General features: G+C 48.2%; 1 protein-coding gene and 1 long non-coding RNA gene across 4 annotated transcripts; one reads left to right on the top strand and one right to left on the bottom strand.

Annotated features, from left to right (window-relative positions):
• Positions 1-268: 268 nt before the first annotated feature.
• On the bottom strand, positions 269-1,108 carry LOC147959000 (uncharacterized). The gene is made up of 3 exons (XR_015612189.1): positions 968-1,108; positions 690-866; positions 269-612 (listed from the first exon to the last, which is right to left on the bottom strand). It is a non-coding gene; the product is annotated as an uncharacterized LOC147959000 (long non-coding RNA).
• Positions 1,109-11,537: 10,429 nt separating this feature from the next.
• On the top strand, positions 11,538-16,895 carry LOC125520533 (uncharacterized). 3 transcript variants are annotated; one of them, XM_087534870.1, is made up of 3 exons: positions 11,538-11,976; positions 12,385-12,508; positions 12,599-16,895. In XM_087534870.1, the coding sequence occupies exon 3, from the start codon at positions 12,650-12,652 to the stop codon at positions 16,493-16,495; it is 3,846 nt and encodes a 1,281-aa protein (XP_087390996.1). In that variant the 5' UTR covers positions 11,538-11,976; positions 12,385-12,508; positions 12,599-12,649; the 3' UTR covers positions 16,496-16,895. The 3 variants fall into 3 exon arrangements, with proteins under 3 accessions (XP_087390996.1, XP_048541444.2, XP_048541443.2); XM_048685487.2 differs by lacking the exon at positions 11,538-11,976 and having other exon boundaries at positions 12,043-12,508; positions 12,635-16,895; XM_048685486.2 differs by lacking the exon at positions 11,538-11,976 and having other exon boundaries at positions 12,044-12,508.

The following is a 16,895-nucleotide window of genomic DNA, read 5'->3' as shown; positions in this document are numbered from 1 at the left end:
TGTTGTTGTCGTGTGAACAACTTTGGTATGTTATGTCGTGTGAACAACTTTGGTATGTCGTCGTCATGTGAACCATTTGGTATGTTGTTGTCGTGTGAACAACTTTGGTATGTTATGTCGTGTGAACAACTTTGGCATGTCGTCGTGTTGTATAATTGTTATCATTCGGTGATGTTCAATTGTTGTGCAATCTTATGCCATGTTCAAGATCAATCAATGATTTGGATCATCGATACTACTGAATTCACATAAATAACTCATAAACAAGTTCCAAACTGCATCTTCCATTACCATTTAGTTCATCATCCATCATAAACATCACTACATCATCTAATAACTTGCTCAAATCTGTGAAGACACAGAGATGGCCACAACAACAACACACAATAGGGTAATACCAAACAACAGTGTCCACACACGCAACATTTCATCTCGCTCTTTTAGTTTCTTCTTCAAAGTGCGCTTCTTCGCCAGCTCTAGGTTTCTCTTCTGCAACTGATGACTTTTGATCCACATCCATTCAATCTCAGCATGCATGTCTTCAAATGCAAGTGCAACACGAGTTGGGGGAGGCGGATCAACCCAAACCAACCAGTGGCACTCTTCTGGCAACTACAATTTAGGCAAAGATCAGATCACAGCAAAGACATGTCCATATCAAAGATTAATGATCTAAATGTTACTCTTACATCAAGTGGGCACCCTAAAAACCGTTGGCCGGTGCTTCCCCCTCCCCAGGAGACTCGACGGGCCGGAACTAGGCCATGTCCAGTGCAACGGTGCATCGAGCGGTACTCCAAGCCGGTGCAGGTGTCGTCCGGCAGATAAAACTCGGATGCATGCTCCACAATTCCCACCCCGTCGACCTTCTCAAAAAATGTGAGATTTCCCCCCAAAATACACAAACCCTAACCCTAGAACAGAGGAGCCACGGGAAATCCAAGGGGAATCACCAAGTGTTGCTTACCTCTCCAGCCATGGCGGATGCCGACGATAGATTAGATGAGATGCCTGGGCTCGACATCTCCAGATCCACCTCCTCCCGCTTCTCCTCCTATGCTTTTGCCGCACGGTCGCTCTTTTTTCACTTCAGCTCAACGAGGAGGAAGTAATAAGGGCAACCATACCAGGGGTAAAAATGTCCATAAACGGCCGCTGGTTATGGTCAAACGGCGCTGACCAGGCGGAGCCGTGACGGAAGGGCAAAAACATAAGTGCAGCAAACGGGGTTGGGCAAGACTGAGGGTTTTTTGAATTTAAGGGCAAAACAAACGGGTGTGACACAACTAAGGGCTGAAATGTAATTGTCCCATCATTTTATCATTACCACAAGTAGATCTTAGCTTTTGTTACCAACTAAACTAGTTTCAAACATTTTACAAACCAAGCATAATAACTAACTAACACTTAACAGAATATAAATAACATAATATTTATTTAAATGCAGGGATTAATCATTTCATTCAAGTAATAAAATCATAAATATTGAAATGACACCATGAAAATGTTGTTGTGGCTCGCCTTAGTGCAGATGAGGTTCACAAGCCTTCTGGTGATCCTCAAGACAAGCCTCACCCTCTGAAAATAATTTTAAGCACAAGAAGAAAATATCAAGAACACTTCTGAAAATCGCCAGAAATTCTAGACAGCTCAGAAAAATCTCATTTTTTGGTGAGCTGCTAGATTTCTTCGCAAAGAACATAATGCAAAAAGAATCAATTAATTTGGACTTATGGTTGAAGAGTTATAGCTGTTTGAAGCTCTCTAGAAATTAGTTGAATTTGAATTTAAATAAAACAGACTAGGGGGTGACGTCGAAGGCGTAAAGCCTCAGGACGCCACCACTCGTACCGCTTCGCGCGCGTATAGAGTGGCTGACTAGCGGGCCCCACTAGTCAGGTGAGGTGGAGGGGGAGAAGGAAACAAAGGGGGTCGCGGCTTCGCCGGAGCTCTCGCCGGCGACGAGGGCTCCTTGGCCAAAACGAGAGGGAGGGACCGAGAGAGGGGATGGAGGCGCACCTGCCCGTACCCGTAACATAGCTAGGGGTGGTCGGACGGCATCGGAATCGACCTCACAAGCAGAGGCAGAGAGCAGTGGTCGCCGGAGATGAGGAAGATGGCGAGCAGAGGCAACTTCAGGGGCTCCAGGGGGACGGAACGGCTTCACCGGAGAGAGGCGGAGGCCCTGGAAGGATCGCCCAAGCCTGGGAGGGGCTGGAGCTACCGCGACGAGCCTAGGGGATCGCCGGCAAGCTCGAGCTCGGGGACGGCGGCCCGCGGCCTGCCCGGCCGGGCTACGGCTATCTACACGTTTGTGAAGTGTGTGGGAGTGGAGGATGGTGCTCGAGGAGGCTGGGGTGGCTCCTTTTATAAGCGAGCGTCGGGGGTGGATCGGGGCTCCGCCGGCGACACCTGGACGCTGCGCCCGGCAACGAGTAGCGTTAGTGAGAGGGGGAGAAGGCGACGCAGCTCACGCGGGGACTGTGGGCGAATGGGGACGAGCACAGGATCAAGAGGAAGGCGATGAGCACAGTGTAGAGCGCACTGTGGCGTTGGCCGGACCGCGCCCGTGCTCGCTGCAGCGAGCTCCGGCATCGGCGAGCGCCAGGGGGAAGTTAATGGCGTTGAGACGAGGATGGTGGCGACGTTTGGCACGCTCGGGCAGACGGGGGAAGCGAGCACGCGCGAACAGAGCGCTCGGCGGCACTCAGAGCGCGTCGACAAGCATGCTGGCATCGTGGACACGCGTGGTCACCACGTGAACTCTTCCCTCAGGCCGACCAACGTCCAAAGATCATGTCTGGCTTGTTGTTCGTGGTAGTTTTGAAGATTACCATGCTTTGGTTTGGCTCCAGATGCAGTAGAGAAGATTTTACAAGCCAAGTAAGTTTCTGATCAGTAACTTTGAGAGGTTACTGAGGTCAAATGGCTGGGAGTTGGGGGCTGTGCTTTGGAGGCTAGCCATCATCTACTAAGGTGATGATGCACAAGAAAATTCAGGCACAATGGAGCAAGTAAAATGGTAGTTGCTGTAGAAACCACCATTTCTGTCCAGAACAGAAAATATTTTCTGTAGCAAAAATATTCCAAAAAGTGATGAAATATTTTTTTTCTCAGGAAGGTGCCCTAGGGTTTAAAGAATATTTGTGAATTTTCTCAGACTTTTGTGGCCAAGAAAAATTAGGGTTTCTTTGGAGCTCATTGAACTAGCTAGGGTTTTAGAGAGGAAAAATGAATATTTTTCATTTAAGAAAAATATTCCCAAGATTATTTTGAGGTGGATCAGAAGGGGAATGATGATTAGAGAGGGGAATGATGCACTTGGGTGAAAGACAAGGGTACCCAAGTGTTTAAGTCCATATGAAAAGATTCAAAAACTCCAAATTTCAAACTAAAGCCAAATGAAAACAGGCAAATAAGAGAGGGCAAAAAATCAGGCTGTCACAGAAGGCCTCTTCCAAGTCCTCCCAGCTGCCAATAGAATTTGCAGGCGGACTGTTGAGCCAGTGTCGAGCTGGCCCCTTGAGTTTTAAAGGGAGGTATTTGATGGCGTGGAGGTCATCGCCGCGGGCCATATGAATGTGGAGAATGAAGTCTTCGATCCACACCGCGGGGTCCGTGGTTCCATCGTATAATTCTATATTCACAGGTTTGAACCCTTATGGGAATTCATGATCCAGGACTTCATCGATGAAGCAATGAGGGTGTGTGGCCCCTCTATATCGGGTCGTATCGCGACGTAGCTCTGATGGAGTCCGTCTGCGGTTTTCGGCCCGTGCGTGACTAAGTTTGTCACGTCCGAATAGGTGGCCGTCGCCGTGTGTCGAGGCACGCCCTCGCGATCCGTAGATTGATCTAGTGTGTCATGGTTTATTGTTCAGGGTTTGTCGGAGGTCATATGTATGCCCCTGGGCTGGTTTACCTCTGCCTGTGTGCCGAGGCGGGGCTGGCTGGTGTTCGGCGTGAGTTGTCGTTTTGTCTCGACCACGTGGTGGTCAGTCAGCCGCATTGTACGATGGAGGTATGTAGTTCGGCGCCTCCTCGTCAAACTGAGGTAGCAATTTGCACTTTGGGTAGCTTTTGGTTGGGCGCTTGAGGCCGTACACTTCAACTGCTAGGACATCGGTCCATTTATTATTGAGAAGATCTTGGTCAGCTTGAAGCTGTTGCTGCTTCTTTTTCAAGCTCCTTGCAGTGGCAATTAGCTGGCGCTTGAAGCGCTCCTGCTCAAGAGGTTCCTCAAGCACGATGAAATCCTCGGTGCCGAGGCTCACCTCGTCCTCAGAGAGCGGAAGGTAGTTATCGTCCTTCGAATCTTCATGTGTGGCCTGTTTACCGGGGCTAACCTGCCCGCCCTCCTGTTCATCTTGTTCATTAACTGTACCGACGGGGTCTTCGTTGTCTTCGGCACCTTCTGGAGTGTTGTCTTCTGCTGTGCCGGTACTGCTGTCTTTACTGTGGCGTGATTAGAGCGGCGCTGCTGACGCCGGCGCTTGGATTGTATATCGGAAGGTTTATCCACAACCGGATCTTCCTTTTCATCGCCGATGATCTCCTTTGGTGCATCCACCATGTATACATCGTACAAGGAAGTGGTCGTCCAGCGTCCGGTGAACGGCGGGTTCTGGGCCTCTTCTTCTCTGACATTGTCGTCCATACCGTCGATGTCCTCGGAGTCGTAGTCAAGTTTGTCGGTCAGATCCTCGACTATGGCTATGAAGTGGGTGGCGGGTGGGAAGCAAAATTCTCCACCGTCAGCCCCTAGTTCGAGCCGGATATAGTTCGGCTGTGAGTCCTCCGCCAAGGACAAGTTCTTTAATGAGTTTAGCACATCGCCCAAAGGCGAGTGCTGGAAGATGTCTGCGGCGCTGAATTCGAAGATCGATAAACGATCAAGCTCGGCGTCCACGGCCTCACGTGGTTCGGAACTTACGGCTGGAGACGAGTCCGGAGTTCCACTGACAGAGACATCGTGAGAGGTTAAGTCTATATGCGGCTCCAACGTTGTGGAATCTGTGGCCTCCGTGGTGGGGTTGATCCTCCCGTCCTTGGGTGGCGCAGCTTGCTTCGAATCTAGGGCCAGAGCGGTTATAGGAGCAATCTCCCAGATGCAGCCTGATGATAGATTTAGGTCATGATCATCGGGGCGACCGGGAGCGGCTACCGCGGTCTCGAATTCGGCAAAGATCAAGTCTCCACGGGTGTCCGCAACGTAATTCAAGCTCCCAAATCTGACCTGATGGCCAGGGGCGTAGCTTTCGATCTGCTCCAGATGGCCAAGCGAATTGGGCCGCAGTGCGAAGCCGCCGAACATGAAGATCTGTCCGGGGAGGAAAGTTTCTCCTTGGATAGCGTCATTACGGATGATTGAAGGGGACATCAAACCTTTTAGCGACAGCACAGTGGAACTCTCAATGAAAGCACCAATGTCGGTGTCAAAACCGGTGGATCTCGGGTAGGGGGTCCCGAACTGTGTATCTAAGATTGATGGTAACAGGAGACAAGGGACACGATGTTTCCCCAGGTTCGGGCCCTCTCTATGGAGGTAATACCCTACGTCCTGCTTGATTGATATTGATGAATATGAGTGTTACAAGAGTTTATCTACCTCGAGATCGTAATGGCTAAAACCCTAGAGGTCTAGCGTGTATGGCTATGATAATGAATATCCTCTATCCGGACTAAGTCCCCCGGTTTATATAGACACCGGGACGATCTAGGGTTACATAAGGTTGGTTACAAAGAAAGGAATCTACATATTCGATGCCAAGCTTGCCTTCCACGCCAAGGAGAGTCCTATCCGGACACGAGTACAGTCTTCGGTCTTCGTATCTTCACAGCCCATCAGTCCGGTCCATAGCCAACAGGCCGGACGCCCGAGGACCCCTTAGTCCAGGACTCCCTCAGCTCCCAAGTGACACCTAACCAATCTAGGAGACACCACTCTCCAAAAGGTAATAGATGGTGTGTTGATGATGAACTCCTTGCTCTTGTGCTTCAAATGATAGTCTCCCCAACACTTAACTCTCTCTCATAGATTTGGCTATGGTGGAAAGATGATTTGAGTGGAAAGCAACTTGGGGAAGGCTAGAGATCAAGATTCTTGTGGTTGGATTGGAATGTCTTGGTATCAACATGGTTCTCTCTTAGAAAATGAGTAGTGGAAGTGTAGCCATGTTCTAATGGCTCTCTCTTGAATATAGGTGAAGGGGTATATATAGCCTCCACACAAAATCTAACCGTTACACACATTTGACCCAACTCGGTCAGACCGAATAAGTGAACTCGGTGAGACCGATTCAGTTCAAAATGTGAACGTTAGGATTCTTGGTGGGACCGACATGATTAACTCGATGGGACCAATGTGCTAGGGTTAGGGTAAAACGTCATCTCGGTTTGACTGATTACATAAACTCGGTGAGACCGATTTTAGTAGTAAGTAAACGGAGAGTTGGTCAGGCAAACTCAGTGGGACTGATCGCTCCTTTTGGTGATATTGAAACGTTACAAAAGGGAAACAAAGAGTTTGCATTGCAAACTCGGTGGGACCGATCGCTCATTTCAGTGAGATCGAAACATTACGAAGGGAAACAAAGAGTTTACAATCCCATCTCAATGAGACCGAAATCCCTATCGGTCAGACCGAAATGATTAGGGTTTCTAGCTATGGCTATGTCAAAGGAACTCGATGGCGCCGGATGGATCAAATCGGTGGGGCCGAGTTTGACTTTAGGTTTAGGAAATATTTGGATTTGAGAGAGTGGTTGAGGGCTTTGGAGCATATCACTAAGCATTTTGAGCAAGTAGACCACTAAGCAACACCTCATCCCCTTTTAATAGTATTGGCTTTTCCTATGCACTCAATGTGATCTTGGATCACTAAAATAGAAATGAAGAGTCTTGAGCTTTTGCCAATATTTGTCCTTAGCATTTTGAGGGGTCCACATCTCTAGTCCATGCCATGCCAATCATTGAACTTTCTGAAATAATCAACTTGAATGGATATTAGCTAGTTCAATGAGCTATATGTTGTTATGAATTACCAAAACCACCCGGGGATTAGTTGGACTTTTAGATAGACATCCCTCAAGTCATCTAAATGATACGTGATACAAATCAACTAAACCATGTCCGATCATCACGTGAGATGGAGTAGTCATCAATGGTGAACATCTCTATGTTGATCATATCTACTATATGATTCACGTTCGACCTTTCGGTCTCCAATGTTCCGAGGCCATGTTTGTACATGCCAGGCTCATCAAGTTTAACCCGAGTATTGCGCATGTGCCAAACTATCTTGCACCCGTTGTATGTGAATGTAGAGCCTATCACACCCGATCATCACGTGGTGTCTCGGCACTACGAACTGTCACAACTGTGCATACTCGGGGAGAACACTTATACCTTGAAATTTAGTTAAGGGATCATCTTATAATGCTACCGCCGTACTAAGCAAAATAAGATGCATAAAAGATAAACACCACATGCAATCAAGATATGTGACATGATATGGCCATCATCATCTTGTGCCTTTGATCTCCATCTCTAAAGCACCGTCATGATCTCCATCGTCACCAGCTTGACACCTTGATCTCCATCGTAGCGTTGTGGTCGTCTCGCCAACTATTGCTTCTACAACTATCGCTAACACATAGTGATAAAGTAAAGCAATTACATGGCGTTTGCATTTCATACAATAAAGATACAACCATAAGGCTCCTGCCGGTTGCCAGTGACTTTTACAAAACATGATCATCTCATACAATAACGTATATCACATCATGTCTTGACCATATCACATCACAACATGCCCTGCAAAAACAAGTTAGACGTCCTCTACTTTGTTGTTGCAACTTTTACGTGGCTGCTACGGGCTTCTAGCAAGAAACGTTCTTACCTACGCATCAAAACCACAACGGTGATTTATCAAGTTTGTTGTTTTAACCTTCAACAACGACCGGCCACAGTCAAATTTGATTCAACTAAAGTTGGAGAAACAGACACCCGCCAGCCAACTTTATGCAAAACTAGTTGCATGTATGTCGATGGAACCGGTCTCATGAACGTGGTCATGTAAGGTTGGTCCGGGCCGCTTCATCCAACAATACCGTAGAATCAAAATAAGACATTGGTTTTAAGCAGTATGACGATCACCGCCCACAACTCTTTGTGTTCTACTCGTGCATATCATCTACGCATAGACCTGGCTTGGATGCCACTGTTGGGAAATGAAGCATGCAATTTCAAAAAAATCCTATGCTCATGCAACATCTATCTAGGAGATGCATAGCAACGAGGAGGGAGAGTGTGTCTATGTACCCTCATAGACGGAAAGCGGGAGCGTTTGACAACACGGTTTATGTAGTCGAACTTCTTCTAGCTCCGACCGATCAAGTACCGAACGTACGGCACCTCCGAGTTCTACACACGTTCAGCGCGATGATGTCCCTCGCCTTCTTGATCCAGAAAGGTGTCGAGGAAGTAGATGAGTTCCGTCAACACGATGGCGTGGTGATAGTGATGGTGAAGTGATCCATGCAGTGCTTCGCCTAAGCACCGCGAAACTATGACGGTGGGTGTAAACTGTGGAGGGGGGTGCCGCACACGGCTAACGATTGTTGGTGTGCGTTCTAGGTGCCTCCTCCCCACATATATATAGGTGGGAGGGGGGAACAGCCTTGGGGCGCCCCAAGTAGGAGGAATCCTACTTAGGGACCTAGTCCAATTCGGCCCCCCTTACCATATTTTTCGGAGGAGGAAGGAAGGAGGAGGGAGGAGGGAAGGAAGGGGGAGGCCGAATCCCTCCCCTTCCTTCTCTCTTCCCCTCTTTCCTTCCTACTCTGGTTCGGCCCATATGGGGGCGCAGCAGCCCCTGCTGGCTGCTGTGTTTCCCCTCTTGGCCCATATCTTTGCCGGGGATGCCCGGAACCCCTTCCGGTGACCCAATATGTACCCGGTACCCTCCGGAACACCTCTAGTGTCCGAATACTATTGTCCTTTATATCAATATTTACCTTTAGACCATTTTGAGACTCCTCGTCATGTCCGTGATCTCATCCGGGACTCCGAACAACATTCGGTCACCAAATCACATAACTCATATAATACAAAATCGTCATCGAACGTTAAGCGTGTGGACGCTACGGGTTCGAGAACTATGTAGACATGACCGAGACATCTCTCCGGTCAATAACCAATAGCGGAACCTGGATGCTCATATTGGATCCTACATATTCTACGAAGATCTTTGTCCGTCGAACTGTTATGACAACATACGTTATTCCCTTTGTCCATCGGTATCTTACTTGCCTGAGATTCGATCGTTGGTATTTTCATACCTAGTTCAATCTCGTTACCGGCAAGTCTCTTTACTCATTTAGTAATACATCATCCCATGACTAACTCATTAGTCATTTGTTTGCAAGGCTTATTATGATGTGCATTACCGAGAGGGCCCAGACATACCTCTCCGATACTCGGAGTGACAAATCCTAATCTGGATTCACACCAACCCAACAAAACACCTTTGGAGATACTTGTAGAGCATCTTCATAATCACCTTGTTACGTTGTGATGTTTGATAGCACACAAGGTATTCCTCCGGTATTCGGGAGTTGCATGATCTCATAGTCAAAGGAATATGTATTTGACATACATGAAAGTAGTGGCAATAAACTGTACAATCAAATGCTAAGCTAACGGATGGGTCTTGTCCATCACATCATTCTCCTAATGATGTGATCCCGTTATCAAATGACAAACCATGTCCATGGTTAGGAAACCTTAACCATCTTTGATCAACGAGCTAGTCTAGTAGAGGCTCACTAGGGACACAGTGTTTGTTTATGTATTCACACATGTATCAAGGTTTCCGATCAATACAATTCTAACATGAATAATAAACCTTTATCATGAATAAGGAAATATAAAATAACAACTTTATTATTGCCTCAAGGGCATATTTCCTTCAGGATATGCATTGTTGTGTTGGTCATTTGTCTGGATATGCATTGGTGTGTTGGTCATTTTGCCGAATATGCACATTGTTGGTCGGATATGCATTGTTGTGTTGGTCACTTGGTCGGATATGCATTGTTGTGTTCTTCACTTGACCAGATATGCACATTGTTGGTCGGATATGCATTCTTGTGTTGTTCATTTATAGTCATTTGACAATGTTTTATTTTGTAGTCTTCCTATGCATGCAATGTGTTCTTGAAGTTGCAGAAGAAGAGCTTCATTGTCATGCATTGTTGGTTGAAGTTGAATGGACAACCCAAGTGGAATATATTCATTGCCAAGATCATCGCCCGTGGCGCCGAGGAAGAAATCGATGATCCAACAGACCCAACAAAAGAACTGCACAAGAAGGTTAGAAGAGGGTTCCAGAGAAAGAAGTGGGAGAAGAAGGCAAAGCGAGAAGGGGCGGCGGCCAAGATGATGAGAGATTCGAGGACATCTTGGCGAAGGAGGCATACTTCAAGTGCTCTAGCGTCAAGAAGAAAACAAGTACGATAGATTTAACATGTTGATGCCGGCGACCGAGAAGAAGCTCAAGCTCGAAGAGAGGAAGACTGTGCTCAAAGAGAAGGTTGAGACCGCAACCGCTTGGAAGGACAGAGATGTTGACCTTGAAGATGGAGGATTTAGATGACGATGCAAGGACGATCGCAAGCCATCCGTTTCAAGATGTTAAAGCGGTAGAAGGATTAGTTGGAGAGGACGGAGGAGATGACCAAGAAGGTGGCGGCGGTCGAGACAACGACGACGGCAAATTGAGTGTGGAGGTTCAGATTGCCGCTCCGACAGGACATAAAATCCATTTTTTCACGGATTGCCGCGCATACTAGCAGACATTCAGAGGATAGATCTAGATGTCGGGCTCCCGGGTCCATAGATTTATCCTTGTATACGATGTAAGATTAAGGGTCACCGCTATACCCGGCCATCTGTCGGGCCGGGTCAGGCCTACCAAAGTCCGAGGCAGAAAACCTAGGCCCGATCCCGGACATCGGGCCTAGTTTCTGGGCCCAAGCCCGACCCGAAAGTGATAAAGCCCGCCGGACCTCGGGCCACGGGCCGGGCCCCTTCAGTAAATCGTGAAAACGGCGGGCCCGGGCCCGGTCCGAATGCAGCGTCGGATCAGGCCGGGCTGCCCATGGCCAGGACTCACCGCCAAAGGGTAATGCTACACGTACGTAGGACTACTTACAATGTTTTACGTAATGTAACAGGTGGACCAATAAGAAAAAAAATTAGGGGAGGGGGGAGTTAATTAGTTCGGAACAGGTAGATGTCAGAGTTAAACTGGGTGGATGGAGCCTATGAAAACCTGTTTACGTGACGTCATTCCCTAATTTTCTCGTGACGTCAGGTAGGATACAAAATGACTAGTCGAGGAGCCCGGCGATCCAGGGGGGATGGATGGCCAGAGGGGGTTGGAACGCCCCTGCAGTCGTCGACGGGCCCCCCAGCGGCCAGCGCCAGTGGGACGGGACGGGACGAATGCACGCTCTCTCTAGGTGTGTCAGGATAAGGCGCCCAACGACGGATCTAGGCCCTGGCTGCGGCTGCCCCGCCCGGCTCTGCTCGCCCCAGCAGTGGCCTGGACGACTGGTGTTCGAACAAATGCCTCAGCGCCCAGTACCTATCTACGGCACGGCAGTTAATGGCCGGAGAAGAGCCAAGACCAAGTCACGAGCGGCGATGGCCGCTCCACGGAACGGTGTTGCACGCCGGAGCGAAAATGTCAAACGACGGCGACGTTCGAGGCGCCGAGGAGGTCGGAGGTCGGAGGTGACTTCGCCGGAGCCGAGTGGACGACGACGGTAGGACGTTCCTGTCAAGGTGGCTTCCGAACGCCGGTGTGAACCCACGGTGTGTGTGGTGGTCGTGTGGCAGTCAGCAGTCAACACACCCTCTCCGCTTACCATCGCTGTCCACAGATTCCATTTGACCGCCCCCTGGCACAAGGTACCCTACTGGCTGATTCCTGCTTATTCATGTGTTCCAAACCAAATTACTACTCAGCAACCCAGCTCGATGCCGGAGTATTTTACAGTTGAGATGCGTGTTAATTTGTTCATTATTTTTTGGTGTGTTTGGCTCTCTTCTAACTCCAAACTGGTCCTTCTCCTGAGGAGATCGTATATGCATATATCCCATCCCCTCAATCCTGAGGAGATGCGTATTCCTTGATATGACTGGGTCCAACTCCAACCTAATATGCCATGAGATGATAGCCTGATAGTACACTTTGCTGTGGGGCCTTACCTTATTTCTTTCCTTTGTTTAACTGACTTCGCCGGTCTCCCCCCATCTGTTGTTCACTGTCCACACCACCGTTCACACCATTATTGAACTCGGCTGTCTTTGAAGCAGTCCCTCACTAGTCTGAGCAGCAGCCGTCGCTCTGGATACAAGCTCAAAGCCGCAACCGCAGCTAGGCTAACGGGGCAGCCATTCCGACTGAGCAACTGAGCATTGCGAAGCTTCCCCATTCTAGGTATGATCCTTACTCTCTCTTGCTGTGTTCGGCTCTTCGACATGGATACATAAGTTCCAGTCCAATTTTCTGCCATTTCTCCGCTTGCAGTTAATCTTACTATAGTTACCCTGATCTGGGTACAAGCTCAAAGCTCATGCCATGAGTGAGGGCGGCTCACACATGCAGCCTCAGCTGGGGAACTCTCACACGGCGAACAACGAGCAGCCTGAGCCGGCCACCATGCCGATGAACGGCATGGCTGCTTCGAGGCCAGGCAATGGCCAGACGGCAGATGAAGCAGCCGCCAGCGGAGTGACGGAGGATATCGAGGCGGCCGGCAACAACAATGGGCAAGGTCCGCCCAACAGGCCAGCAAGCCATGAATCCAGCATCAAGGTTGATTTCGAGTTCTTGTGGAGGTTGCGGAAGTATCTGCTACTTCTGGCGGTGTTGGCCGTTGGTGTCACTTACAATGCTGGGTTGAGCCCGCCGGGGGGATTTCAGATGGACAGACTTGACCGCCATGCCGGTGATCCTCTCCTCCCGCTTAGATTCTTCCAGCGATACCAAGCCTTCTTTTACTGCAACGCCACAGCCTTTGCTGCTTCTCTGGTCTTGATCATCTTGCTCCTGAGTAGGGGAGTGGCGAGCAAGCATGTCTGGCTTCGCTCGATGCAGTTTACCATGATACTGGATCTTTTCAGTCTCATGGGGGCATATGCCGCGGGGAGTTGCAGAGCACTAAGGTCTTCCGTTTACATATTGGTGCTGGTCTGTTCTGTTTTCGTCTATGTTGTGGTTCATATCCTATTGTTTATGAGGGCAGTTCCACAGCCGTTAAAAGATCAGGTGCAGAAAACCCAGGATCTCATTCTGAAGAAGCTGAAACGCATGCTAAAAAAGGTGCCATCTATTTGCCCTGTCTCTGATCCTGACGGGCAAAGGAGCAACCGAGATTACGCAAGGGAGATCGAGGAGGCTCGCAAGTTCATATTGATGCTTGCAACTTTTGCTGCTACTATCACATACCAAGCTGGGATAAGTCCACCTGGTGGCTTTTGGGGTGCAAATAATCCTGAACACCGTGCAGCCACTTTTGTTCTCCGCAAGCACAACCTCCTCCGCTTCAATATCTTCACGTGTTGCAATGCGACCTCTTTTGTGGCGTCTTTGGTCACAGTCATACTGCTTCTGAGCACGGAACTGAGCACGCATGGGATAAGGACTCAAGCGCTGTCTGTGTGCGTCGTGGCTGTTCTGCTGGGGCTCATTGGTGCTTATGCTTCAGGGAGCTGCAGGGATGTTGCAACATCGTTGTCAGTGATACTCATAATTGCTGTGGTTCTAATCTGTGTTCTGATTCTTGTTATTTGCCTTCATTGCAAAGCTGTAACGGTGTGGGTGGATGAGGAGCTGAAGCCAGCACTTGGCAAAATGCTGAGGATGCTGTCATTGGGGCAAGATGATTCTCCAAGAGCTCACCAGCAATGTACAGATTGTCAGAGAAGGCACCATCAAGATACAGAGCTTGTTTCTCAGAGAAATCACCAGCAAGATACAGATCTTGATTCTCAGAGGATTCACCATCAAGATACAGAGCTTGTTTCTCAGAGAAATCACCAGCAAGATACAGATCTTGATTCTCGGAGGATTCATCAACAAGATACAGAGCTTGACTCTCAGAGAAGTCAGCAGCAAGATACAGCACTTGACTCTCAGAGGGTTCGCCAGCAAGATACAGAGCTTGATTCTCCGACAACTCACCAGCAAGCTACAGAGCATGTAGTTCGAGATACAGAAGTAGAAGGTGTCATGTCGAATTTGCAGTGCTACTCTGCTGACAGCGATCTTGTATCAACTGGAGATATGAGATCTGTATCAGCCAGTGATTTGGATAGCATGGAGGACATCATGCCAACAACACTACATCAATCTCATGATCAGAGTGAACATGCTGCAATTAGAGTTGTATGCTCATCATCAACAGATGCCCTAACTACCGAGGAAGTTCCATCGGACAACTTGGAAATACAACCTGCTGGCAGTCAGCAGGTTGCAATCCCCATGGCACTATCATCAAGTGACGGTGGAAATTCTATCCAAGGTATTTTACCGTTGCAGGGCTCGGTGGACGAAAATGCAACATCTGGTAACCTGAGGATGGATGCTGATGATCCGGCAATGGGATGTGAATTACCCGACAGCCATGGGGACAGCACAGAACAGCATGGTCAGCAAATGTCCAATAACCCTACTAGTGCAGATGATCGTGATGTTAGATTAGAGATCGACAACACTGCCAATGATCAAGCCCCACAGCATCAGAGATGTATTAAATGCAGCTGTAGAAATCCAGATGATGCTTTTCTGAAGAAGTCACGCACTTACCTATTGCTTCTTGCAATTCTTGCCGTGTCTTTGACATATCAAGCTGGTTTAAATCCACCAGGTGGCTTCTGGACATCAAATGCCACAAAGCACTCTGCTGGCGATCCCATTCTTGGGGACAGTGGTCGTGTCTGGACATCAGGTGGCACTAAGCACTCTGCTGGTGATCCCATTCTTGAGGACAGTTATCATAAGAGATACCTTGCCTTCTTTTATTTCAATGCCACTGCATTTGCAGCCTCCCTTGTCATGATCCTTATGCTCCTGAGCAGGAAGATGAGCAACAAGGTTATAAAACGCCGGGCACTGCAGACAGCAATGATAACCGATTTGCTTGCTCTAATGGGGGCCTTTGTTGTTGGGAGTTGCAGGGAGAAGACAAAATCTATTTACATATCAGTGTCGATATTTATCGTGGTTGCATATGTCCTTCTCCATGTTTTAGTGTTTAGGCATAATGGATGGTTGAAAGTGTGTGTTACCCAGAGGATGAAGTTTGCACCACCTCAGACAGATAATGAGTCAAGAGATGCTAAGGAGAAGGACTTGGCGCGGAGGCGGAATTTGCTCTTTATTCTTGCAATTCTGGCGGCAACTGTCACGTACCAAGCTGGCCTGAACCCGCCAGGAGGCATTTGGCCTGATGAGAACAGTAAGGGTGGCAAACCAGGCAATCCAGTTCTTCAAGACAGCCACCCAGAGCGCTATGATGTTTTCTACTACTCCAATGCTGTCTCATTTGCGTCATCTGTGGCTGTCATCATTCTTCTTGTTAATAGGGAATCATGTGAGGATGGAATCAAGTCGTACGCAATCCGTGTGTGCTTGGTAGCGGGTTTGCTGGGCCTCCTGATTGCCTATTCTGCAGGAACCTGCAGGAAAGCGAGACCGGTAATATATCTTATTGTCATAGCCTCTGCAGCTCTAACATGCCTTGTGATTCAAGTACTTGTACTACAAGATGCATTAGATGGGCCACTGACCAGGTTAAGGGGTCGGTTGCGGAAGATTCTTCATCTAGAGCCTGACTCTGAGACACCGCTGGAAAGTTCAGATGAAGAAAACACGGAAAGAAATGCTCAGGGGTCAGGCACCCTTATTAGTGAGAAGACGGAAAAGAAGAGACAGAAGTACTTGATGCTTCTTTCGGTTCTTGCTGCATCCATTGCGTACCAAGCTGGTCTAAACCCGCCTGGTGGCTTCTGGCCTGATGACACTCCCAAAAATGGTTACAAGGCTGGCAACCCGGTACTTAAGGACATAAACTCCTGGCGCTACATGGTATTCTATGTCTTCAATTCCATCTCTTTCATGTCATCTATTGCTGTAGTCATGCTTCTGCTGAGTAAATCTGTGAGACAGAAGAAGGTTCCGCTCCAAGCATTGCACTTCATCATGATACTGGACCTGTCGGCTCTGATGACAGCTTATGCAGCTGGAAGTTGCAGAAAGTTCAGGACTTCAATATTCATCCTCGTGGTAGTATGTTGTGTGCTGGTGTACCTTCTGTTTATTATTATCTTGTCAAGTCGCATAGCAAGATGGCTGAAAAAACAGAAAAACAAGGTGGCTTCCTTGCTGCTGGAGCCTAGCCATGCCGCTGCAACTTCAGCATGACACCGGACCTGAATGGAATGTTTGAATATCTTTCTTCCCCCTATTGTAATATGTTCATTGTAGTTCAAATGGAACCCATAAATTCTCAGTTGTAGGCTTTTATTCAGGATAAAAACATTTATTTTCCTTGCTCTTGAAGAAATATTTTGTTATGACAGAGATCTTCAGGCTGCGATGAAGTATCCCCTTAGTTAAGACGTAGTTGATCACCTATGGTATGGACGTATGGGCTGGATGTAGAGATGGGGCATGCTTAGAGTTGTGTTTTGTCTGTAATGAGTTGGTTTGATTGATGAAGAAAGTTTGCAACTCTGATTTTCTTGTGCTTCAGTGAAGTCCAAGTGGCGCATGCATGTACATGCAAATGAATTGGCATTTTTGCATGATCAGTTTGAAGAAA

Source organism: Triticum urartu, chromosome 7A (assembly GCF_056163025.1).
Source record: "Triticum urartu cultivar PI428250 chromosome 7A, HENAU_Tu73, whole genome shotgun sequence".
NCBI lineage: Eukaryota > Viridiplantae > Streptophyta > Magnoliopsida > Poales > Poaceae > Triticum > Triticum urartu.
Note: the sequence above shows the minus strand (reverse complement) of the source record. Positions and strands in the feature narration are given on the sequence as shown.